This window comes from Pinus tabuliformis, chromosome 9 (genome assembly GCF_031772625.1).
Source record: "Pinus tabuliformis cultivar Carrire ecotype Pingquan chromosome 9, CPIR1, whole genome shotgun sequence".
Taxonomy (NCBI): Eukaryota; Viridiplantae; Streptophyta; class Pinopsida; order Pinales; family Pinaceae; genus Pinus; species Pinus tabuliformis.
The window spans coordinates 79866904-79894773 of record NC_142307.1 but is presented as its reverse complement, the minus strand read 5'-3'; the positions used below and the strand labels follow the sequence as shown (position 1 = coordinate 79894773).

The 27870-nt window shown below is 39.2% G+C and overlaps 1 protein-coding gene across 5 annotated transcripts in view; it reads right to left on the bottom strand.

The window, feature by feature from the left end:
• LOC149147201 (mitogen-activated protein kinase kinase kinase YODA-like) overlaps window positions 1–27870 on the bottom strand; it is a 133391-nt gene that overhangs the window by 67455 nt on the left and 38066 nt on the right. For 3 of the 5 annotated variants that reach the window (XM_089439102.1, XM_089439100.1, XM_089439099.1), the window contains 4 exons: window positions 11573–12574; window positions 10627–11373; window positions 10171–10258; window positions 9899–9961 (listed from right to left, as the gene is read on the bottom strand). In XM_089439102.1, the coding sequence (XP_089295228.1) occupies window positions 9899–9961; window positions 10171–10258; window positions 10627–11373; window positions 11573–12141 (1467 nt within the window). In that variant the 5' untranslated portion in view covers window positions 12142–12574. The remainder of the gene's footprint in view (window positions 1–9898; window positions 9962–10170; window positions 10259–10626; window positions 11374–11572; window positions 12575–27870) is intronic. The other 2 variants (XM_089439098.1, XM_089439101.1) reach the window with 2 other exon arrangements.

Sequence of the window (27870 nt, the reverse complement as noted above, 5' to 3'; positions counted from 1 at the left end):
GAAGAGACATTTTCTCCAACAGGAGGATATACAACGATTTGATCATTGGTCTCTAGCATCATCGATGGGATGGAACATCCACCAAATGGATGTCAAGACTACATAACTGAATGGCACAATAGATGAAGAAGTCTATATAGAGCAACCCTTAGGATTTGAAGTTAAAGAAAGGAAGGCATATGTTTGCATATTGAAGAAAGCGTTATATGGCCACAAGCAAACACCAAGGGATGGTATGCTAGAATGGATGCATACCTACAAAGAATAGGCTTCACAACAAGTTATGTTGATATGAACCTTTATATCAAGGTTGTAGATGGAGAACCAATAATCATTATTTTGTATGTAGGATGATCTTCTCTTGACAGGTGTAGAAGGTCGAATTGAAGAATGTAAGAAGCAACTAGCAGCAAAATTTGACATGAAGGATCTAGGGATGATGCATTACTATTTGGGAATAGAGGTCTCGCAAGGACCTGATAAAGTGTATTTTGGTCAAGGAAAGTACGTGATCAAGATGTTGAAAAGATTTGACATGATGGACTGCAAACCTATGACCACTCCAATGATCACAAACTTGAAGAGACTAAGGAGTTCTGAATCGAGACCTGTGGATCCTTCCAAGTATAGACAACTGATTGGCTCACTAATGTACTTGGTGAACACTCGAATAGACATACGTTTTGTAGTAAACATTCTCAGTCAATTCCAAGTGGAACCAAAGCATGATTATTGGATAGCAGCAAAACATATAATGAGATATCTGCGAGGAACTATCCACTATTGACTGAAATATGATAGGAAAAATGATGTCCACCTGATTTGATATACAAATTTTGACTGGGGAGGCAGCGAGCAAGATGGAAGAAGCACTACGGGAGAATGTTTCAGTTTGGAATCCTCTATGATCTCATGGATGAGCAGAAAGCAAGACAAAGTTGCTTTGAGTAGTGGTGAGGCTAAGTATGTTGCAACCTATGAAGTAAGCAGAGAAGCGGTCTGGTTAAGGAAGCTACTATCCAACCTATTTGAAGGAACGATGGACCCTACAGTGATGCATTGTGACAACACCAGTTGTATATGATTGTCTGAGGGCCGAGTATTTCATGGAAAGACAAAGCATATAAACAACAGTTATCACTATATTCAGGAGCTAGTAAAAAATGGTGTGTTTCAACTACAGTATATCTCCACTCATGAGCAGGTAGCTAACATATTGACAAAATCTCTTCTTAACAAGAAGCTTGTGTACTTGAGAGACAAGCTTGGCTTGGTTGATATATCCTCCCAAGTTGAGAGGGAGAGATAAGCACATCATTCTTGTCTTCACTTGAGAAGACAGAATGGAGGATTGGGTAATCATCTGGCATCCGCTACTCTTTTAGGATGAGGTAGGGCATCCAAGATAAGAGTAGTCGTGGATCAATATTCTTTGAGGACTAGTTATCCAAGACAAGAATAGTCCAAAGAAGGTCATACTCGGTGAACACTCGAGTCGAGTATGTACCATGAAAGACAATGATGATGGTGTCAATAAATCATTGGTCTTGCTAGCATTGTGCTCTGATTTTGTGGAGAGATAGAGTTGTTAATCAAGGCCTTGCTATATTACAATGTTGGTTGATATGATGCTAGACAAATGGGTTACCAATCTAACTCTTCTTATTAGATCTCCTCAGATAGAGAATGTACATGTACCTCTTATGAATACCTCCCTAGTTAAGAGGGAGTGTTGAAAAGTGTGTAACTAGGTTCGATCTTCATAAGTATGAAATGTATTTTTGATTCTTCAAATGAAAGAAAATTTATTATTATTTTGGAACATGGGTTTCATGCTCAAGGTCTTTTATTTTATAGACCAAGCTTGCTTCTAGGATTTGTCCTAGGTCAAGAAGCCAAAAGAGTCATTGTCATAAGTTGAAGACCCCATCAAGCACATTGTAACTTGTAAAGAAAATTATTTTTCTCTTAAAAAGGTATCCAGATACCCTCTAATGCCAAGTCGTCCTGGCAAATGGCAAGTCGACCTAAATGAAGAGCCACGTACACCCTTGAGGAAGCCTATAAATAGAAGAGGACTCTTCCTACTTGAAGCACATTCACTCACCACACATTCCAGCGAAGAAAGAAGAGGAAGAAGAGGATCTTTTGTTTGGGCTATTTTCTCTCACACGTGCTAAGGAGAACTAGGGTTTCTACATCCAGACCTAGGGTTTCTATCTTCTTGTTCGATCTTGGAGAAAAGGAGACAAGTAGGTCAAGTGAAGGTCATCAAGGGTAATCCTCATGCTCCTGAAGTGAGGGAAAGTCAAGCGAAGGTCAAAAGAAGGCTCAGAAGATAGATCGAAGCTCACACGTGTGGTAGCAGCAACTGCTAAGGGGCCAAAATTTCAAATCTGCAGTGGAGGAAGAAATTTATGCAACTAGAGGTCGAAGAAGTGCTACTAGAAGAGATTTAAGGGTTAGCACATCATCTGGAGAGGTTGGTCTTGGTCTTGGCCTTGGAGGGTTCTGAAGTCAGTCTTAACATCTTGGAATTCGTCAATTGAAGAAACTTTAAGGAAGAGAAGTTATTTGTAGGTTTTTCTCTCAAGTGGAGAGGTTTTGGCCCGAGCTTGCAGCCTATATTTTGTGTTCTTGTTCTTCAAAGAAAGATGACTACTTCTAACATAATGTTTAGATAATGCCTTGATGAATCGTATATAAAATGGTCTATCTACTTATCTTCAAAGACTAGATGACTTCTACAAAGCAACTTAAGCACATACTTCTCTCTATGATGTTATACAGAGTCAAGTAAACAACAATAATGCATGCTATCCTAGAGGAAAGACCAAATTTTACCAAGAACCAACCAAGATGCCTTCTCTAATAATAAAGATCCTTCACTTCTTCCTTCTTCAGCTTCTTCATAGGTTCTCCCATTTCCTCGGGTACATGAACTTCACTCATCTCCTTTCTCGTGTTGTTATGTTGGCATGGACAGTCCCTCTTATAGTGTCCAAACTCATTGCACTTGAAAGCATTGAACCTTGGACATATCTTTCTTCTTGGACTTTCCAAACTTCCCTTTCTTCAGCGTCTTGACTCGAGCTAGAAAGGCTCAAGATTGCTCTTTTGATCTAATGTCATCTTTTACCTTGATCCTTGATTCTTCCAAAATGCATTGTGCCCACAACTCATCAAGGGGAGTTGAATCTTTCTTGGAGTATATGCTTGTTGCAAAGCCGCTCCATTCTGGTGGCAATGCATTTAGTACACACATGGTCACTTCCAAATCAAAGATAGTTTCCCCAAGTCCTTGCAAATGGTCTCTTAGCTGAGAGACTTTCATGAGAAAGGATGCCATATCCTCATCCTTTGATTTCTTCATTCTATATAACTTATTCCGCAAAGACATCTTTTGTCTTGATGTACTTACAGAGTACAAATTCACTAGCTTGTCATACATACCCTTGGAAGTCTTCAAATTTGCAACAAATGGAACAAGAGAACCTTTAATGGATTCAACTATGATCCTTTAAGCCCTTACTTCCCCTTTCTTGTATTTCACTAGTTGTTGTGTCTTGTTTGCTAGGTTCAGTAATTTCCCCAGTAAAATACTCCATTGCTTCTTGTTCTGTGAGAATCGAATCAACCCTTTTCTTCCATGCCAGATAATTTGATGCTCCTACAAGCTTGTTGCTCTCCTTGCAGAAAGAACCCATATGACATGTAGATTCAGACGTAATGTAATAATATGTTACTTGAGATCAAGCTTCTTCTTGACGATATCTTCAATCCTTTTGATGCCTTCAAGATCCTTGAAATATGTCTCCCAAACAATCTTATTCTAGAGAGAGAGATCAACACTCTTCTTGAAGTCCTCTTCTCAAATCTTCCTTCGATGCGAGCTTGATGTAGACATGACCTCTTTGTAGAAACCCTCCTTCCTTGAGTCTTTTCTCAAATGATTCTTCTTAAAGGGCTTCCTTTTTCCCTTCCTCTTGACAAGTAACTTCTTCTAGTGTAATCGCCTTCCTTATTCACCTTAGCTCTGATTCCATGTAGAAAATGGAAAGTGGCAGCTATTAATTATATTTTCCCTTTAACCCTGATATTTGCTTGTGAATCTTAATTATCTTCTATGGTTCTTTAGTTAGATCTTTTCATCAAACAATATCAAGATCAGTAACAACAACAATAGGGGACACAAATATTAGGATCTCAGACAGGGCAAAACCCCTCCAAAGGGAAAACCAGAAAACTCTTCTCTTCTTAGAATCTACCTCAAATGAGATACAAAGACCCAAACCCTAGACCAAGTCCTCCTCCTAGTACCAAGTAACCCTTCCTCGACTCCTTCCAGATTTTGCACCAACCAACTTCAATACTACAACTTCGACCTGCCAGCTTCAATACTACAACTCGCCCTGCAACTTCGACCCTGTAATTTCGACCTTGCAGCTTCCTCAGAAACCCTAATCCAACCTCCTCCTAAGGCCTTCCTAGAGCAAGACAACTCTTCTCAAGGTCAACAAGGTCAAGGTAGATTATCCTTCCTTCTAGCTACAAGACACTGCACTTTGTCCTCCTGCAATTCGTACCTACAACTTTGGCCTCCTTCTGCAGCACAAGAAACCCTAGATCTTCGCATGTGTGAGAGAGATAGATCCCGAAAACAAGATATTTCGTCCTTCTAGCTTCTCCTAGACCTTCGTTCCTCTTTTTCCTGCTTCCCAGTTTCAAATCGAACTTGTGGAGTGAGTGAGTACTAAATGAGGTCGAACCCCTTCTTTATATAGTTGTCTCAAGGGGTCGAATTCTCTCCTTTAGGCCAAATTTTAATTGTTAGGGTCGACTTATACTTTTGGAGTTTCCCAAACTTTCTAGACTCAAAATAATTCTTTTTACAATTGCATTTTTCCCAAAAGGGTCTTATAAACAAGATGTTCACTCCTTTGACTCATGACAATAAATCCTAAGACCTAACAAACCGTAAAGGCATGAAGAACATGTCTTTACCTAGAAGACTATCAATAATGAACATGAAACCTGTGCTTTAATAATAATAACATTTTATTTTTATTTTCTTGTTTTCTACATAGAATACATATTGAAATGAGTACAACAATTATGAAGACCAAAACTAGTTACATTTCTCAACATACATATACTCTTGTTGAAATATAAATTGAGGCCCTAGGCCTTGTTGTCGCACAGATTGTCACGACAACGCTCAGACCAGGGGCTGTCACCCTGATCCCCGATCTCTCCGTTTAAGTTGTCTCCCGTGGCTAAGGGGGGTAGACCCTATGGGACAATGGATGACCAACTGTGGACCATTTGGGTTGGGAGACACAGCAAGGCAATCTAGCACTTGATTGATTTAAGAAATTAATGTACCAGTGCCTTATGGAGTTAATAATTAAATGATTATTTATTAAATGTTGCAAAAGTATAAACCATGTAAAACAATCATTTATCATCAAATAACCCAAACGATGTAAGATATTCAACAAATGCACAACGCCTTAACAATGATCCAACAATTAAACTTCAAGAAAAATTAAATGCTTTAAATGATCATAAAATTTAAATGCTGACCAGCTACCACTTTCATATAGCCAACTTGTAAATAAACATTTAAGTGCATTTAGCTATGGAGAAATGGAAAATAAATACAACAAGAAACTCCAAAAAATGAATTTTCAATTTTTTAGTTAGAATTTTCAAATATATATATATATATATATATATATATATATATATATATATATATTAAAATATTTTTATTTTTATTTTTTATTTTTTTATTTTCTAAAAATAAAACAAAACTAAAATCTTAATAAAACTAAAATAAATGAAACTTAAAACTATTCTAAACTAAACTAAAGGGACCTCTTATATATATTTTTTATATTTTTTTATTTTTTATATTTTTATATTTTTAGTTGAAATAAAACTAATTCTAAACTAGATGAAAATTAAAATATAAACAAGGAACAACCAAAAAATTAAACAAACAAAAAAAAATCTAATTCTAAAAACTAAGATCTAACTTAACAAAATCAAAGTCTAATCTAATTTAAATCTAAACAAAAATCAAACTTCTAGATTTTTTATATTTTTTGATATTGACAAAACCAAACCAAAGTAAAAATTTCTCATTATTAAAACTAAAGCCCTAATAAATAAAATTTAAATCTAAATTAAAGAAAAAAAAAACTAAACTATAGAACAAAATAAAAAGTCCTAAGAATTACTTTTGCATGTTTTTGAGAATTTTTTATTTTTTATTTTTATATTTTTTAATGTTATTTTTTAAAATCAAAATTTAAACAAAACTAAATAAATCTAAAACCTAAATAAAATTTAAATCTAATCTAATCTAAACTACTATGCTAACACTAAGTCCTGACTAAAAGAAATGAAAACTAAACTACGCATAACCCTATCCCGTATATACAAAACAAAAAATCGAAATGTGTTTTTTTTGTTAGCAGGTACACGGAAAGGATTTCGACGGCAGTAAGCGAAGGATCGGTGGCGACGAAGGAGACCAGAGTGAAGGCAGCATTGAGGACGCGGAGAAGGTTGCAGGAATGCGTGGGGATCAGGTGAAGGATACGCAGGGGTTTGGAGAAGCGAATGGGTGTAAAAAAAAGAATCCACGTTTGCTTCGCTTGTTGCTTGCAGGTGCGATGAGGCTTGATGGCGGCTGAAGGACTGGATGTGAAGAACGCTGAGCTATGGAGGAGATGGGCAGCACGAAGGCTACAGATTTTTTGCAGTTTGGAGCAAATGGGGACACAAACCAATAGAGAGAACTGAGCTGCGCGATGGAGCAACAGTTAGCTGCGTGAGGCAGAAGGTTTGAATGGCAGCGAAAAGAGATTGATTGACATGGTAATGCATGAAGGTGAGACGAGTTTGATGGGAGCAGGCAGAAGTGTGATTTGAGAGAGCAGGAATGTGTGGATACACAGGCAAAGTAATATGTGGAGGAGAGGCTATCTTTGCCAGCGTGGGTAGAAATGATGGCCAAGCAGCTGCGGATGGCTGGGTAGGAGTAGCGAGGACAACGTATCAGGTTTGGAACCAGGCAGAGAATGAGTCGATCCCAGCAAGGAAAGATGCGACGAGTGATAATTGCTGACAAAGATGACTGAGCGGACAACAAGAGGATCACTGTTGTATATACAGCTACTTGAGACTTGGCAGCAATCCAGGAGCTGTGATAACAAAAACAAACAACAACAACAAAAATTAAATTTTTCAGTAAAATGAAACCCTGAGCAACAGACAGCTCTGATAAACCTTCAAATTTCCTCAAAAAATTTGAGAATCCATGGAAGATTATCCCTGCAAAAATGATGCTAAGGCCAGATCTTACCCTCCAGGGCCTAGATCTAGCTTCCAACGAGAATCTCTTTCTCAAATCAGCAACCTACAAAGGCAAAAACAGAAAACCCAGAAGTAAAATGTGCCAGAAACAAAACTGAAAACCCTAAAACCAGCGAAAAATTTACAATATTTACAGATTTTCGACTCTTAAGCAACCAGATTTGTCAATAATCCACAGTAATATTTTTAGAATTTAAATTTAATGTGAGATACTTTAAAAAACCCTTCTTGCATTCATAAGAAAATTTCAAATGATAAGGCCGGAATTGAAACTGGCTGGGCTCTTTCAGAAAACGCAATCAGGGAGTTGGCTGGTTCAACCGAGAACTTTCCCTAACACCCGGTAAACTCAAAACTAAGATTTCCTACACAGCTTAAAATCAACCATTAACATAGAAGGAAAAAACAATAGTGAAATCTAGATCAAATGGAGATACCTGCCATTATATTTCAGAATCTAAACTATCATTCAAACCCCAAAGATCAGACAAGATACCTGTGCCTAAATCAATCTTCATCAAGCTAAAATCAATGGCTAAAAATAAAATTATGCAGAAAAATAAATCATCTTATAGCACTTTCAAAAGAGTAACACCAGCAAGATTTTCAACCCATTGCACAAAAAAAATGACTACAAGAGAGCTTTCTTTAGCACCAGACTCTCAGGTCCAATCTAATCTCAAATGACCCCTGACACCCTATTTAAAGGAAAAATTCCCGACGGCTAGTTCGAGTGATCCATGTCAAAATGATCTCGACCGTCTCCTTTTAATCTCATCCGTCGAATTTTTAAATGCATTTTAATATATTAAAAAATTGAAATTCTGCATTTATTTACTCAAAACTTTGACTTATTATTATTTTTTATTTTATTTTATTTTTCCAATTTTTTAATTTATTTTTAAATTTTATTTTATTTTATTTTTATTTTTTAGTTATTTTTTAATTTTTTTAACTTTTTTAATTTAATTGTTTTTTATTATTTTATTATTCTTTTATTTTTGGATCCTCGAACTTAGCCTTTGGAAAAATCACCTAGGACCTAGGACTTAGGACTTATGAGGGGATAAAACAATTTCTAACCCTCAAGACACTTTACATCATGACTTTTATAATTTCACATCTCAAGGGGAAAAACCCATTTGACATAGACCACCCAGTTCTACGACACAAATATAATCTAGCAGATCAAGCAATTTGTAATAACCTAACCAAATAGTTAGAATTATTTTCAAATTACTTTTACACAGACTCGAAGCATACTAGGATTCCCCTAAGTTTCTAATGACAAAATTCTTTCCGGCGTTGGGGTTAGGCTGAAGGAAAACTCTGCCGATCATGGATCGGTGAGACAAAAAACCTTCCGGAACGTAGATTATCACTAGAAAAATAGGTTTGCCTAGGCAATTTACATACATGACTCAAATCTGCTAAGATTATTTACAAATTTACACATGCACATTAGGTTTACAATATAACATGATCAGGTCGACGATGATTGTAGAATGGCACGGACATATCGATCAAGCGCTATCCCTTTTGCAAAGAAAAGGGGGTGTACTGCTATGGGTAGTTGACATGTAGTGGTCAACAGGCCTCGAGTACCCCTTTTCCAGGCTTAGTTTATGGTATGTTGCTCCTTGACATAAAAAATTGTGCCTTAATCCAACTAAGAGGTACCTAGTTTACCCATTCACATACATCACCTTGAACCAATTGACTTAGAACATCTTTTAGGTTGATATATACTGAGAAACCTCCAAAGTGCTGAAATTTCACTGAAGAGCAGGATGTGGGGTGCTAAGGTGATAGTGGCAGCCATCTCATTGTTGTATCTTAGTCTAGTTCTTGCCTTGTGAGGCCTCTCAAAAGGCCTACTAGATTTTGAGGCAACAGTATGGATAACAATTCAAAGTAGAGATGGGCTCAATAGCAAATGTAGGAGAACAACTCGACTCAACCGCATAGGATAGGTGGAATTTGTAGATAGATGCTACAATTTTGAGGATGAGGTGGTTGGTGAAACTTATAAGAAATAATTTCATTCACATATATGACTTCAATAAATGTTTTGTTCACTGGAAAAAATGTTTCTATCCATAAGACCTTAAAAGTGTTTCTAATTTGGTCCCCATTAATAGGTAGAAGAACAACAAAAATAAATTTTTTAATGACAAATAGGTAGAGGAACAACAAAAATAAAGCTTTTGATGAGAAAACTTCACAGATGAGAAAATTACTTATGGATTGTAAGGATGATATCTGATGACACTTATGTGTAGTTATCTATGTAATTGGTTGCTCCTAATTTTAGATGCCATTTCCTTATACATTATTAAGAAAAATTGGATTACTAACCAAACAAGATGAGTAGCCAATGATTTTGTGTCAAAGAAGTATAAAATTTTATTAATTTCCATGTTGCTATAATATGCTACCATATTTAAGAAAGGTAAATTTGCTTTAAAAGCAATATAAAAGTTCTCTTATGTAAGTATTACAACCAACATACCATTTCACTCCCATAGTACTGCACTATGTTTTTATGCCTGAGCGAACTAAGCAAGGCTATTTCCTGTCAAAGGCAAGTTGAAACATCTATCAATATTCATATAGACAAAGTGTTTGTTAAATATACCTGAGACTACCTGCAAGGGTCTTAAAAAGTAAAAATGTCGAATTCACAGTTAAATGTATCATTACATAAATTTTAACTGGACAGTTACTCTGATTTCAAAATCAGAATGAGAGACTCTAAAAATATTCATGCATAAGAAATTTTACCTGTGATAACTGCTTTACACTTTCCTTGGACTTTGGATCATCACCAAACAGTGTAACTTCCTTCATCGCACACATTTTGCCACTTTCACTACAAAGATGGAAAAAGAATTGAGTGGAAAAAATAACAAAAAGTGGCTACACAGCAACCAATCTGGTTTCAAGGCAAAAATACAACATCGACCAACAAAAGTGAATTTACAAATCCATTTTACAAAGACTACACATCTTCATGATAAGACACATGCCGATTGTGAAATATAGCAACTTTGTTACAAAAAATACAATAAGGTAACCATGCAAGACAACAAGGGTTAGGAAACCAATGACATGGAAAAAATCAAGTTATACTAGGCATGTCATAGAAGTTCTCAAAAATATATGCTAGAACAGGCTTCCCAACGTATGGGCATCCTTTTGCATAAATGATCACAGCATAGTAAAATCATACATGTGTACCTGTTAAGACCAGCATAAACATGTCCAAATGTCCCCCTTCCTAGCAGTTTTCCCTTCTTCCAGCGAGATCCAGGACTTGGAGGATTGTCTTGCCTGCCAGGACTCCGGGGTACTCCAGATGATGTAGCAGGTGTTGAACAGGACATAACATAAGGTAATGAATTAGAAATAGACAACGGTGGCAGAGGCAAGCGATGACAAGGGTGTTTCCTTTCTTCTGGCCAGCTAGTTGGAGATCCAGGAGCTGTTCCACTAGCACGATGATGCAAAGGTGTGACTGCCCCACTCTGAACTCTTGAGCTTGGACCACTTGTCATTCTTGGACTAGGATTGGGAGAACATTCCGGGCTACCTCTGCTCTGCTGCCAAAACGGTTGCCCAATCAGATCTCCACCCATGGAATTATGACCTGAATTGTGACCAGAACCAGGACTTGAACAATGGCCTGAGCCAAAGAAAACTACCTCAGGAAAGGATTTAGCCGCCCAGAAAGCACTGTTGGGAGATTGCTCAGAACCATAAACCCTCATTGGACTTCTTGAAGGACTAGACATGGAACTATCCAGCACATTCCCTAGTGCTGCATTAACTGGAATTTGCAGATGTGCTGGAGCCTCTGTATTAAAGAATCCTCTTTTGGGTGAAGATGAAAGATAATGATGGCTAGAAAGAGGACTACCAGGCCTCAGTATATCCTGTTTTGCACATTTCACGCTAATCTTGGGAGATTGCCCTGCATGCATCACACTTAAGTTGCACATAGCAAAATGTCAGTGCAAACAAAAAAATTTAGCACATTGAGAAATCATCTCGATCAACCTTAACAGTAGAGCATAATGTTTCTTCAGCTAAAGAGTCAAGAATACAAGTGAAGAGCTGAAAAAAGGAAGATGCATGATAATGTGAATAAATGACCACAGCAATAAACTAACTTTGACAAACTTACCCAGAACCTCCATAGCCATCAGCAATCACTCTACCAGCAAGGCCTGCATCAGAATGCTTATAATTAGTATGCCCTGGCCCACTGTCCTGCTGCAACTCTGCAGGTTCATCACTACCTACAGAGCTCACACTTGAAACGGATGTAGAAGATAAGCCTCCATCTACACCTGCAATATCCAACCGGTTCAATACCTGGTCGGGTGAAGGAAGTAAACATGGAGATGATCTCCCAGACCTATTCCTAGAAGGCTGATTCAAACTGATCCCAGGTTCTGCACAACATAGTGCTGATGGCAGGGGAAGTGGTTGCCCATGTGGCCTTTCAGCAAAACTCTGAGAACGTGATACATAGGCAGAAGGCAAAGGTGATGCTGAGTCTGTTCTAGGTCCTGAACCATTCTCTGAAGCTGTATCAAGACTGCAGCGCCTAGATGCTCCTGAAGATTGGAAGCTTCCCTTTCCTTCTGATGAGAATTTCAATTTTCGGAAATGCAGAGCATCAAGTAAGTTATCTTTACTTCCCTTCTTCTTCACTTCTTTAGAAGAGGATTTCCTCCACCATGATGGCATATTGCCGGCCTGAAAAACTACTAAGCCAATAGTTTCTAATGTAAGATAGACTACGCCAACTGGGCCTGATTAAACAGCACGCACTATTGCAGCTTTAGATGTGATGTATAACCAAGGAGACCCTTCGCATAGCAGCACCCTCAATAGAGAGGTCTAATACAATCCAAAGGAAATTACATCTGCAACTTGAAGATGTTACAAAACTTGAAATCACATTAAAGATGCAAAGTAATTGAATGTATTGAAATTTTGTTCCCTAGAATGTACCAAAATACAAGTCTTGCTCCTCTTGAAGAAAGAACCAATCTTATATCATGGTCTCACAAATGAAGAACTTGAGCAGATCAACAAATACTGAGGTTAATCCAGTCAGTTTCCTTCCATTAAACAAAACTTCGAATAATCATGGAGGAGTTGTGAAATATAAAGTAACCTGCATTTTGAAATTGATATAAGAAGGCAATTATTTTCCGACTTCGCAGCAATTTATTTACAAACACAAAGACAATACATGAAAAAAAAATTACCACATGATAAACATGTAAAAGGAAATGAACATTGAAAATGCTTGACAGCTCTGAGTATGAAGACCAAGTTTTTGGCCACTGTCTGCATTGGAACATGGAGAGATTGTATTGTTTGAAAAATACTTATTCCAGCTCTTAAAGACCTAAATTGGTGATACATCATACAGAACAAAATGCTTATATTTAAAAGGAAAAGAAAATTGCATCAAAAATGTACCATACATGCAGCTACAGAACCTGGAGATCATTTACCTTACCAAATGATAAACATGTAAAAGGAAATGAACATTGAAAATGCCTGACAGCTCTGAGTATGAAGACCAAATTTTTGGCCACTGTATGCATTGGAACATGGAGAGATTGCATTGTTTGAAAAATTACTTATTCCAGCTCTTAAAGACCTAATTGGTGATGCATCATACAGAACAAAATTCTTATAGTTAGAAGGAAAAGAAGCATCAAAAGCTTACCATACATGCAGCTACAGAATCTGGAGATCATTTACCTTACAAATGAAAGGTGTAGAATTTCTATCCTATTCACCATCCCATCAAGCTAAGCTAAGACACGGCAGGTACTGTAACACAAAAAAATATGTAAAATTCTTCTACGCTCTTCACAATGCCAAAATCTTATTATATGTAAGTTTGCAATGATGAGCACTAAACCTTTGATCCCTTGCCACTCGAAATCACTCGCACATGTAAGTCTATATAACAGCTAAAAGAAGGTAACTTGCTTCAATATAATTGGATCAACTGAAATTCCTAAACAGAAGCTCCAATGTATGCATAACAGCTATAATCATCTATGATCCCTGTTACCCACCCATGTGGGTACCCCATATGAGAAAAAAAATTCTCCCAATGTTTCAGCCTGCCAGCCAGCAGCCTTACGATGATCCACATATAGCTAGCCTTAGAGGCTCATCCACATATAGCTAGCCTTAGAGGGCTCCTCTCATCCATGCTCCGGTCAGTGTTTTATTTTATCTAGCCTGCTCATTCAACGAAGGTGGGCCATCTATTATAAGGTACATTAACCATTTTATGTATTCAAGGGCTTTCATTTAATGTTTAAAGCAGTGTTGTAAATATCACAATTATCGCAATAATATCGTCGTAATCATCACAACAATCTGCCATCTTTCAATTTATCACAATAGTTTAAATTATAGTGTTAATTTTGTATTTATCTCAAAACTATCTGAATTTATTGCCATGCTGCTGGAGAAAAAGGGGATAAAGTTCTGGTTCAGGGTTTTCGACCTTATTTCGCAAATTTTGCTAAGGGATATTGAACTTTGAGGCTACTGTGACCATTTTCCATCAAGCAAACAAGGGGAAATTTATACTTTTCATTGCCATCAACTAAGCATTGTGGAGTGGGGATCTACTCCAATCTACCAGATCCATATTCCCAGATCTGTGAAAAAATTATGCCCTCATTTTCTTTGATTTTCAAGTATAGGGTTTGCCAATGTCCATTAGCTATGCCACTTCTTGCGCTTTTTTAATGAGAGATTTAATACTTATACACCTATGATATTTTAATTGCAGCATTATTCAAGTTTTTTGTGGATTTTGATTTTGAATTTCCCCATTTTTTATGCACCGTAGGTCCAAATTTTAAAATTCAATCAGAGCTCTCCAACATGCCAAATCCAATGGACCGAATGTGAGAGTATGGTGAACCATGTCAGGGTGATAATAGAGCAAAGCTGAGTTGCCTGCTATGTGGAATGGAAATGTTTGGGAGAATCACCCACTTGAAATAGCACCTTGCCCAAGACATAAAGTGGATATTTTCCCTATAGCTACCCCAGACATTGTCCTGATTTCAAAGAACTCAATTCTTGATAATGCTAGAAAGAGAGATTAAAGTGAGGAAATGAGAAATTGCAAGGGAATCACAAGCTTCTCAAGTGCAAGGCAAACCTAATCCTTGGCCACACCTTCTTAATGCGATATGATTATCGGATTATCTAGATGCCTCATGATGATCATCTCATGAGATGCATTTATTTTGTTTTGATGCAATTTTGTCTTATCATGTTAGGGCTTATGACTCGGGATAGATATCATATTTCAGCATCAATGACTGATGTACCACTTGACATCTTATACATTTTATATTGCAGTTTTATTTTTGTATTTGTGTGGCAATGTGTTCGTTTGATGTTGATGTTGCTTGAAAAGAATAGAACTTTGAAAGAAAAGAAAAAAATTGTACCTTTTAAGTTTCTCAATATTTTTTTATGTATTCCCTGATATTGTCAATAATTTTAATTTGGAAGCCCCCAATGATAAATTGTTGATAATGACAAATGTAACATTTTTAGCAGTGTCTATTTTTATGCATACTATATATGGCAGGGTCCCCCTATCTATTACAAGCATTTTCTACTTACTTCTATTTTTTAGGGGACTGCTATTTTTGGCATGTCTATTTATAGCAGGGTGAGGTGACAATCTAGGGGTGACATGTGGCAGCTCATGCATTGGACAAGTGGCAAGGTTACAAATGAATCATCAATCAAATGGCAAAGCACATGGGTGTGACATGGCAGTTTATAAAGGCAATCAATAAAGGGTGTGACAATCAATAAAGGCAGTTTATTTTCCCTCTGCCATATTTTTCTCTCTCCTAGTGTGTTTTGGTTTCACCTTTTCCCTCTTACTTGAACTCCTTTCCCTCCTATTCCCATTCCTATTCTCTCTCCAGCTGCACTCTTTCCCCTTCCTACTCTAGCTCCTTGTGACACTCCACCCTTCCCTCAACAAAAAAGAATGTTTTTCCCTCAACAAGTCAAACTACTAAAATTATGCCAAATCGAATCTACTAAAAATACATGAAGAGAAAAATAGCCTAGTTAGAATTGCTTGGGGATAATATTAACCGAGTTAGTCTATGCCAAAGATGCCTTGAGATATTTTTGTCACAGTGGAAATTACCAATAATAATCCAAGGATCTTTTACCCAAGGTGAACTATCTAAAAGTGTGCTAAAAAAATATTTTAATCTCACGACAACTCAACGACACTTCAATTTAACTCTAGCATGGGCCACTTAACTAGATTTCCTCTCCAATATGACAATTGTTCACTCAACAAGCTTCTTTTTCAAATGCGCATTGATGGCCAATTTTCAAGAATTCGACCTCGTCTTTGCATTAGTACAAATAGAGTAATTAAAAGGGAGAAAACACAATAAATTCAAGGGGAAAGCCAAATACAACTCAAATTATCTTGAGCCAGCATCAAAAATACTCTCATCTCCATCATTATTCTTTCCTCTCTCTTCTAGCTTTTGCAATCTTGTGTCTAGATATCATTGTCTTCAATTCTTTAACAGTCATCTTAATGTAGCCAACCTTTCGGCTCTTGCACAATAAACTTCAGTTTTGATCCAATAAATCTCTTTAGGTTTGTTTGACCATTGAAGTTTCAATGAAATTGTATGCAATTAAGAGTTATTTCACCTAGCAATATAGTAAGAGCATCTGTAATGTCCCTTTTTCTGGGCGTTAAGAGTAGAGACCATCTCAGTAGCCTAGGCTACTAATGAAAATTAATTGCAGGCTATAAGTGAATTAATTAATTAAAGTGTCTGACAAAAGAGAATATTATAAAGTCATTTTACTAAGAGAAAAGGTGACCAAAGCCCCAAGGCTTAGCTCAATTGGTCAAGTTCCCATCATTAAAAGTACCTTGCTAATGGGAGGTCACGAGGTCAATTCTCCTTGATGCTCTTGGGGTTAGGCTTTGGTAAAGGAGTCAGCGAGAAGCGATCCCTTTAACTAGATCTGCCTAAATAGTTAACATGGACGTAGAAACCACCGATCACCGATGTCTATGAACCACATTGAAAAAAGAGAAAAGGTGACCCATAATATTCGAAAGGCCCATAGTATTGACCATTGTATTCAGATAAGCCATGGTAATAAAAAGAGAAGCAATAGCTCATCCATAGGTATGTGAAAATGATTTGGTTAACTAATTTGCTAGGCTCATTGAGCTTCATATGGGGGTTCGTAACCCTAGTGTATATCTTCTTCGAGGGTGAAACTATCCTCCCTAGCGATCAAAACTAGTTTCGGTGGAGAAACAACCCCACCCTAGCTAGTCAAAAGGGAGAACCATTACAAGTTCTTTAGTGGTGCTTAACAAGGAAGTAGGATTGAGAATTGTCATAATTTGCGATTCAAGAGATTGATGTATTTCCAACACACCGAGATCACTCTGGCAAAAGCAATTACATTACAAAGGTCGAGTTACTTAGGGAAACGAAATATCTTTGAAAAGGGCATGTCATTTCAGTATTTCCAAAGACCGAGTTTTTGGAAACTCGAAGCCAACCATAACAGCGACAACCAAGATTGAGTATGGAGGATTTTTGCCAGGTTTCCAAATCTGAATTAATGTAAATTTCTCCTTAGTTTATTTAATAAAATTGGTTAGAATTTTTGGTGTGGCATTTCTTTAGAAAATTGTGGTTACTAACTCTCCAAACTTTTGATTGGAATTTATTTAAATATACCGACAAAATTATCTGAATTTATTTAAATATACCGACAAAATTATCTATGGAAATTTTCTGAAGAAATGAAAAGAGGAGTTCTCAAAATTTATAAAATAATTAAAAAAAGATATTAAATTGTTATTAGAACGTTGGGCAAGAATTGACATCAAGCTTTCTCTTGGGACAGGCAGATTTCTTAAGACAATACTCGAACCAGTCCCAGAGATAAGCGAACTTCATCTGGCTCTTCGGAGCTTGTAACTGTAAGCCACGGAAGCGCTGCCAAAAATCAATAGCAGATTCATGAGGAGCCCTTCGTTCCTGTAACGATTTCCAGTCAAGATGGTCTAGATTAAAATGATGGAACCTGTCTTCAATAAGATCACAGAAGTGCTGACATGAGTGCACGGTGTCAGCCGGTAGGCTAAGCACCCAACTAAATGGGGATTCGCAAAGTGTGAATGCAAGCAGCAGACCGACCTGTTCGTCACTAAACTCGTCTTCCTCATAAATCATGGAAAGGAAGTTATGTAAGTGCTCAGGCCAGGCCACTTCACCTTCACCATCATACGTGTGAGTGGACAAGAGATTGAAAAGCTTCCCCGAGATGGAGACACCTTCACGATTCGAAAAACACCTCGAGGGAGGAAGAATGCAAGATTCCATGAAAGATATGCAAATGTTCAAAACTGGATGAGAGGACACTACTTATCATCAAGCCTTCTTTTTAGTGCCAGAAATGTTGACGGTGCTAAACCCGCCAACATGTCAAGGGGATCTTCCCAGTAAGAAGTCCCAATTAGACCTCAGACGATTTGGTGTAGGAGTCCCAGCAATGGGTCGTAAGGTAATGCCTTGACCGCAATGTTGCACAAAGGCAAGTAAGATAACTCTGCCACTAGCAAGGGTGTGACTGATGCAGTGAATCAAGGAATGAGTATGAGAGGTTTCAACACTTCAAAGGGGGAGGAAGGTGAAAGTGAGTTCCAAGTTGAAAGGGATCAGTCCCAACTCAACTAGGAACACACCACACAAAGGACATGCACAGCTTCCAACAGTGCAGTCGACACGAATGCGGCAATCCCAACATACAAGGTAAGATAACACAAACAACACTCACGGATCAGTCTGAAACGAGTGTGACGATTGATATAACAAGGTTTAGAGAAAGGTCCGTCTAGTGTCGGGTAGAGCAGTCGAAACGGACAGTGACAGCATTAACAACATATGCAAGACATTAACAACAATATTCATATAATTGCATGTGAATCAGTTCATACACAAGTACGCAAGTTAAACAACATATATCATTAAGGCAATCTGAGCAGTCCAACTACAATAACAACATATGCATGAAAATGTGTTGGCTTTTATGGTATAAAGAAGTGCAAGTCACAATCATACAATACACCATGTAAACCTGCTAGCCATATCAATAGAACGTTACAGCCACATCCACCTGCTCCTCCAAAGAGATGTACTAGCTCCATGCAGTGGAGAAGCCAAGGCACGTTAAATATTGTCCAAGTCTTCTTCAAGATAGTCTTAGTAGAAGCTTGGTTGACCAAAATCTCTTACAATGAGTTATGAGGGACTATTTATAGCAAAGGGTGGGGTGACCCTTGACATTCCCCTTTGTGACAATTCAACCACCGTCATGACTCTTCACCTACTCTATGACATTCCCCTTTGTGACAATTCAACCACCCTCATGACTCTTCACCTACTCTATGACAATTACATCCAACTGTTGACACTCGACTTACACTTGACATGACTCAACATTACAATGCACATGTACTCATGTGAGACAACATGGCTTGAGCAAGCCTTGCAAGACATCACTGGCACTCGATCCACTGTGGTGAGACCAACTCTTTGACATGCTTGTGATGGTGAAGCTGCTGAGCTGATGCCAAGCTTGTTCGTCCGTGATGGTGTGCATGTATCTCATGTTGACATCTTGCTGAAGCGAACTCTTGCCTCCGTTGTTGCCAGTGCATTGGTTAGGCCCCTTCATCCAACTCCTCTGCTAAAATGCGCATGGTCTTCTTGGGTACGGTTGAACTAGCAACACAATGATGCATAGTGTCCGTGTTGATCTTCAATTGTGTGTTGGTGGTCATGCGCATCAACTTGCCAAAGTGCATGTTCAACCCCAATTGGGCTTGTTTCTTGTCTTCGCCTTGGTGAGTGTGTTGAATGGGTTGGATTGCATGTGTGCACTCAACGACATGCATGTTGCTGGATCTTTTGCATGTGTCAACAACACTGCTCTCCATGTTTGCTCTGTGTCTGCTATTGGTATGGATCCTTAACTTATACTGGCGCAATTTCATCCGTGAGTGCATGTTGCGCCCATTGTTGTTCATGTTCCTGCTGCAACTTATTGGTTTGACTATACAGATTCATGTTCTTCCTAAGTTGCAGCTTCGGCACATGCAACTCCTTCTTTGTTCCATCTTCTGCCTTCGCGTGATCTTCATGTCGCGCCATCACTTCATAGTCTGAGTCTCCAAAGTTGCTTTCATTATCAGTGGATCTGCTTGATCTTGCAACTTTGCTCCGCCTCTATGTTGTCAACAACCTTCCTCTTGCATCCATTTTGTTCGCTACATTCAGTATGCTGCCTTCAATTGTTGTTCATGATGTTGCTCATTGTGATGCTGCTGCTTGATGTCCTTGTCCATGAAAAACTTGATGTCTTCGTGAGTAGGTAAGCCCATGGACACTTGATCGACTGCATCCCTAAGTGTGCTCTAAACGGTGTCTTCGTCTCTGCTCTCTTGGAAACCATTGTACTTGTACTGCTGAGAGGTAAATGAACACTTGTGATACCTGGAGACATGGCAACACCCATAGCAAGCAATCTGTCACTCGAAAACCAAAATGAACATGTGACCTGCAATATACCTAGGTGAATGATCGTCAAGGTTGTGCAATTTTGGTCGGGAGGTCGGGAGACCGATTGCCAAGACTGCACAAGGCACAATCCAGGCTGCTGGGAGACTCACTGACTACTGGAACTGCAAAATGCGCAATCCAGTTGGGCAGTTGGCTGCTGGGGTTGCAGAATGCGCAATTCCAGCTAGGAAAGACTGTTGGCCCAAGGACAGATTTGCACAAATTTTTGGGCCAAGCAGCCACTGACCTCCAGAAATGCACAATTCAGTCCAGGAGGCCAGTGCTGGGCCACATTGCACAAATATGGAAAGGAAGGTGAGCCTTCCTTCTCCAGATTGCACAATGCAGCCTTGGTGAAGGCAGAGACCGGGCCAAGGTTGAGACACGGCCAAATCCTTGGGAGACTGCACCATTCTTGAGGATCGAGTTTATTGAGTAGGAGCCAACTCATACCACAGATGAAGCAATTGTTTCCAAAAAGGAAAAACTTTGCAAGACCAACTTCTTTAATAGTCAGAGGTGGTCGAATTTAGTATTCTTAGATCGTGTTGCCCTCAAAGGCCAGTGGATTAGCTAGTCATAATTGCAATTGTATGTAGAAAAGGTCATTCGAGGGCCAATTTTCTTAGTATATAGCTCATGCGTTGGGATTCAACGCATTAGGAACAAAATCTTTGTGGATGGTCAAGTAGTCTTTGCTGGTAGATTTCTGAAGCATTATCTCTTAAATCCTGTAGCAACCAATTGATGCAGCAAACTATTCCCTAGAACCCTAGAGGACTTTGGTAGTAGAACTAGTAGCCACACCACCTTCCTAAGAAGTTGAGCTTGTTAGCAGAAGTATGGTGGAATCACCAAGTTACCATGAATAAATGCTTAACATATAGACATTAAGTCTATTCAATAAAAGGATTGATGATTTGGTCAAGTATCAGTGCTTGATGATCTTCTTGCATGTTCTGTTTCTTTCTCATGATATATGCAAACCATTATATCAATACATAAGGAAAGGCCATTAGTGTAGTCATTTTATGTATCTGCATACAAAAAAGCTTGACGAAGTATGGTTTCCTAACTGTTTGACAAAATTCATAAGAAGATTTGGTATAGTAGGTGAATTTCCATGGGATTGGCAGTTAAAGATGGATTTTATCAAGCAATTAGCACTCCTTTGAAATCAGTACAGCAATATGCAAGTTGGTTCCTTGACAATGATGTTTTCAGGGAGAAAAAGAGTAATGCAGAACAACAAACCCTTCTCAAAGGGAGTCCATGTTGCTCTCTAGAACAAGCAACCAAAGAATCAGCAAACAGAAAAGGAAGTGGGAAATTGGTTGTTTGTACTAGGGTCAAATTTGAAATTTATGAAGGCCCATTGTTTCTCTACACCAAGAGAACTTCTCAGTGCTCACAAACTTTGTCAATGCATCTGCAACATTCTTCAAAGTGTCATTTGCAACATTCTTCTTAGTGTCATCTGCAACATTCTTCAAAGTGTCATTTGCAACATTCTTCTTAGTGTCATCTGCAACATTCTTCAAAGTGTCCAACTTTACTAACAACACCTTTTTATATTCAACCATATCCCTCACAAAGTGATCTTGTACATCAACATGCTTTGCCTTTGATTGATAGGTAGCGTTTTTTGCCAAGAAAATTACACTTTAGTTGTCACAATTTATCCTTATAGCGTGTACCAACCCATACTTGAACACAATCTCTATAACCAAACTACTTCCTTGCTTGCATGAGTGGTTTCCATGTATTCAGTTTCTGTAGTTGAAAGTGCCACTACATATTATCTCTTGCTTATCCAACTAATTTCTCCTCCAAATATGTTAAACACATACCCACTTCTAAATTTTTTTTGATCTAGATCTTCGGCCTAGTCTGCATCAACAAAGCCACGTATGTCTAACACTCTGTCCAATATTGGTCTTGCTTGGTAGCACAAACCATAATCACTAGTGCCACGTAAATACCTAAGAACCCTCTTTACTGATCTCCAATGCTCCTTCCCTGGTTTTGTCATAAACCTGCTCAATAGTCCCACTACATGTACAATGTTTGGTTTGAAACAAACCATGGCATACATCAAACATCCAACTGCACTCGCATATGGAACACGAGACATGTCCTCTTCCTCTTTCTATGCTTTGCGACATTGTTCTGTAAATAACTTTACACCTACAGGAATCAAAACCTTCATCGTCTTACAATAAACCTCTGCAACATTGTCTTGACATACTTCCTCTCATTTAACCAAGGTTTCCTCTTTGCCCAATCTCTTTTAATTTCCATGCCCAACATAAAATTTGCAACACCAAGATCCTTCATGTTAAATTAGAGATGACAATTGGGTCTTCACATCCTGGATAATTTCTCTGTCATTTCCAAACAGCAACATATCATCCACATACAAGGCCAAAAATATAACACAATCACCAACTAATTTAAAATACACAGTGATTTGCTTTGCTCCTTGTGTAGCCAAATCCATGTATACATGTATCATATCTTTGATATTGCATCCTTGGTGATTGTTTTAACCCATACTGAAACTTTTTTTGCCTACATACTAGTTCTTTCTTACTCTTCACTGCAAAGCCTTCTAGCTACTTCATGTAGATCTCTTCTTCCAAATCCTCATATGGGAATGTTGTCTTCAAATCCATCTATTATACCTCAAAATCAAAAGCAGCAACAACAGATAAAAAAGAAATCTAATAGAAGCTAACCTGGCAACAGCAGAAAAATATCACCAAAATCAATTCCCTACTCCTCAAAATAACCTTTTGCTACTAACTAAGGTTTGTATTTCTCCACTTTACCTTTTGTGTTCAACTTCTTCTCAAGCACCCATTTTTTATCAATGGGTTTTCTTCCAATTGACAACTAGACCAAATCCCAAGCCCCGTTCTTGTCCAAGGCTGCCATTTCTTCAACCCTGGCGTTTTTCCAAAGTTTGCCATCCTCTGAATCCACTACCTCCCCGACAGTTCTAACATCATCATCAACAATGAATAAACCAAAATTTGAACAAAAATCAAGTGGAGTATACCTCGCTCCCTTCTTTTGCGAACCAATCTCCTCAAAACCAGAGTGTTTGGTTCTTATTCTTCTAATTCTTGTTCTTTTATTGAGTCTAATTCTTCATCTTCAATTCAAACTCTATCTTCTCTAGTTCCTTTTCCCTTGGTAGGACTTCATGACATCGTTCACTTCTCTAGATACCAGTGTTGCACAACTCGTACCCGTATAAGACTCGTTTGACTATTGACTTGGCATCTCATATAATAATCGGGAACGGCCCGTATAAGTGTTAGGGTCCAACCTAACCCCCTTATTTATGTAATAGGATTGAGTCATAGTTATAGTTAAGTAAAGAGTCAATAAAGCCCATATTAATAATTGTAAGTGGTTAATCCGCATTTAATAAAGGGACCACAGTTAGTTGCAAATGGGCCATGGTATTAGATAGATGGTATTAATAAGAACCATGGTATTGCCCCATGGTATTGCATGTATGAATCCTATATAAAGGATAGAGACTCCCCTCAAGGAGCATCGTGTCTTATTTTGTAATTGAGCTCAGCTCTATTGGAGGTTACCCCCTCGAAGAGGCAAGTGAACATTGCTTTCTGAATAATAAAATACTTCTTGTTATTTCTCATTATTCTATGTTCTGGGTATATTTCTTCACATATTTGGTATTCTGGTATCGTCTTGCAGGATAAGAGCATAACAAGTGGTATCAGAGCGCTTTCCAGGGCCGATGGGATCTCCAATTTTTAGCAAAAACTTTTTTGGTTAGAGACATGTTCTGGCGTCTTTAAACCATGGGATCTATCGTTGAGCACACAACCTGCAAATTTGGGGAGGCATGCACGCAGGAAATACAAGAGGTGGTCACGCTTATTGGACTCCCTTGTAACCCCTATGGGTACCCCTTCGAGTGGTAGCGCATTAGACAAAACCGTGCACGGACTCTCTTCCAAGTACCCTCTGGGTATATCGGAAGCCCCCTAGCTCCCTTGAAACCTCGCCATAGATAAACCGTCGGTCGTCTTGCTGCTACAGTACACCGAGAACAGCACTCGAAGAGATTACTCGTGCGTACGATAGGGTAGTCAGGTTGTATAGCGAAGGGTACAGTTGATCCTCCTTGGTTAGTGCCCTGAAAAATTGGGCTGAGTACTACTGTCAGACCCTTATGTATATTGCGATCTGTAGCACCTGATACTCCTGGAGACCATAGTTCCCTTCTCTATCTCTAGATCACACATAATCTTTGCCAGATCAGATCTCGCAGGTGGGGTTTTTTCGCCACAGCAGCAATCAGTTCCGTCGTTCAGATCTATCAAATCAGCCATTCAGATCTATGAGATCCGCAGCAGCGATCAGTTACGCCGTTCAGATCTGACTAATTGTGTGGGTTCCTATACCTGGGCGTGATTTTCGGAGGACTTTGGGCAGCATTGACATTTCTGGGATTCGACTACTGCAGTATTCTGAGACCCCCCAGGGCGCTTATTGGTGACCTAGCCCATAAGAATCAGGCCGACGAGCTGAGCAAGGTGGTACCATTCAATTGTTAGTGCCAAAAATTTCAGGCGGTCCCAAATTTCAAGTACATCAGATCGGTGCATGGTACAAACTAGAGCTCAAGCTATGGCCAATGAGAGGATTGACAGCCTTGAATCACAATTTCAAGATGTCATATGGCAGCTAAAGAACTTAAATGAAACATCTCTAAGGGCAAGGTGGTGGAACGCGCGGAGGCATATATTGGCAATGCAACTATTGAGGGCGAGTCTAGCCCGTCTCTTCACCTCTTTCGCTCCCACCACCACCCAAGCTAGACATGTATAAATTTGATGGCTCTCACCCAGCCGCATGGATAGCACAAATGGAGCAATATTTCACACTGAATTACATCCTGGATGATGCGACTCAGCTTAGTGTGGGTATCATGTACTTGGACAATGAAAGATGGCAATGGTGGCAATGGCATCAACGTTGCTATGGAAGGCCCTTGACTTGGTAGACATTCAAAAAATCTCTTACGGATCGCTTTGACCATGAATCTAATTTTTTGGGTCATCTCACTAAGCTCCGACAAACAAGAACAGTGAACGAATATATTACAACCTTTGAAGCCTTAGCTTTCCGCACTGGAGGTCTACACGATGAATTCTACGTGGAATGTTGTCAGTGGCCTCAAAGAAGCCATACAAGCCCACATCCGACTGCACCACCCTAGCTCATGGTTGCATGCTTGCAGGATAGCTCGTGAAGTAGAACGTGCGTTAGCGGCCCAGTCCAATCGCCCAAATTTCATCGCCAAGGGTTGCCCCACACAGGGTCAAAGCACTACCCAAGCACTCAAGGTTCAAAAGGTGTCACCCACAGAAATGGCGGAAAGATGAAAGCAAGGATTGTGTTACTATTGTGATGAGAAATACTCCCCCGAGCATAAATGCAAGGAGCCCAAATTCTTTCAAATTGATGCTACTGATCACAGTTCATCGGAGGAAGCCCCACCACTTGAGGAACCAAAGGAGGAAGAAGAGGACAACCAACTGGACAATGTCCCTGAAGAACCAGTTATCTCACTACATGCTTTGGCAGGGATTTCTTCTCCCCAAACTCTCAAAATCAGAGGTTTTATTAAGCATCGCCCAGTAGTAGTCTTGATTGATAGTGGCAGTACACACAATTTTATCCATCAAAGAGTCGCAAAAGCAGTGCATTGTTTTGTCTGAGCAGAGTCTAACTTCCAGGTCCAAATTGCTGATGGTGAGACAATGAAATGTGAAGGGCGCTGTGAAAATGTCAAACTTCAAATGGGGGATTATCAATTAAAGACCCACATGTTTGCCATACACATGGGAGGGTGCAACATTTTCCTAGGTGTTGAATGGCTTCGCACACTTGGCCCAATCACAATGGATTTCCAGGAGTTATATATGAGCTTTAAGTAAAACAACCACACACATACCCTCCGAGGACTCCAGGTGGGAGCTCCCTCTATCATCAGCTCACATCGGATGGAAAAATTGTTAAAAAAGGGCCACCATGGAGTTATAGCCCAATTTAATGCCATCCAAGCCTTCGAACCCAATTCTCTTCATATTCATCCTAAGATGCAACAGATCTTAAACAACCATCTGCAGGTCTTTGACAAGCCTCATGAGCTTCCACCCTCGAGCAGGGAACATGATCATAGCATTACTTTGGTCCCAGGGGCCCAACCACCAAATGTGTGCCCATATAGATATTTGTTTGTCCAAAAGAATGAAATTGAAAAAATAATCAAGGAACTCTTAGAAGCAGGCATCATTCGTCCCAGCATTAGTCCTTATTCATCGCCAGTGGTCATGGTGCTCAAGAAAGATGGGGAATGGCGTATGTGTCCAGACTTTAGGGCCCTCAATAAGTTGACGGTCAAAGATAAATTTCCCATCCCGGTTGTCGATGATTTGCTGGATGAACTAAATGGGGCTCAATTCTTTACTAAGCTCGACCTTCGATCGGGCTACCACCAAATTCGCATGAAAGAAGTAGACATTCCAAAGACTACTTTCCGAACTCATGAAGGCCATTATGAGTTCCTAGTCATGCCATTTGGTCTTTGTAATGGACCATCCACTTTTCAGAGCCTTATGAACTACCTGCTCAAACCATGTCTCAGAAAATCTGTCCTTGTTTTCTTTGATGACATCCTCATCTACAGTCGCACATGGGCCACACATCTTCAGCGTGTAGATCTTCTCTTACAACTGCTCCACAAGCATAGATTATTTGTCAAGATGTCCAAGTGCTCTTTTGGCATGGAAGAAGTTGAGTATTTGGGCCACATTGTGGGGCGTGAAGGTGTCAGGGTGGACCCCAAAAATATCCATGCAATGCAATATTGTCCTCAACCAAAGACCTTGAAGAGCTTGAGAGGATTTTTGGGTCTCACAGGCTACTATCGCAAATTTGTTCACAATTATGGTCGCATTGCTAGGCCCCTCACTCAACTCCTCAAGAAAAATTCATTCCTCTGAAATGATGAAGCACAACAAGCCTTTACAGCTCTCAAACATGCCATGTGTTCCACTCCAGTCTTAGCACTACCCGACTTCACCAAATCTTTTGTGATTGAATGTGGTGCTTCTAGTACGGGTATTGGGCGGTCTTAATCCAGGAAGGTCGACCCTTGCCCTTCACGAGCCAACAACTAAGTGGGAAGAATCTGGGACAATCTACCTATGAGAAGGAGATGATGGGCCATCTTACATGCAGTAGATACTTGGTGACCATACTTATTGGGGCGACGTTTCCAAATCCGCACAGACCATCAAAGCCATAAATATTTTTTGGAGCAACGCCTATCCTCACCACAGCAAAATAAATGGGTCGCCAAAACGCTGGGATATGATTATGAGATAATTTACAAGAAAGGGCACGAAAATATTGTAGCAGATGCGTTATCCCGCCAATTCGAGGAGTAAAGTACCCTGCTCGCAATTTCCCTTCCCATTCCATAATGGATTGAAAAGGCTCGCAAGGAATGGTTTTCACATCCCTAGCTCTCCCAACTCATTAATCAATTGCAGACGGATCCAAATTCCACAGCGGGCTACTCGTGGCAGGATGAGATTCTTTGCTACAAGGACAAAGTCGTAATATCACCAACATCCAACCTCAAAAGCCGCATTTTGGCAGAGTTGCACTCATCTCCCACTACAGGACATTCAGGCTTTTAGAAGACATATGCTCGCACACGAAG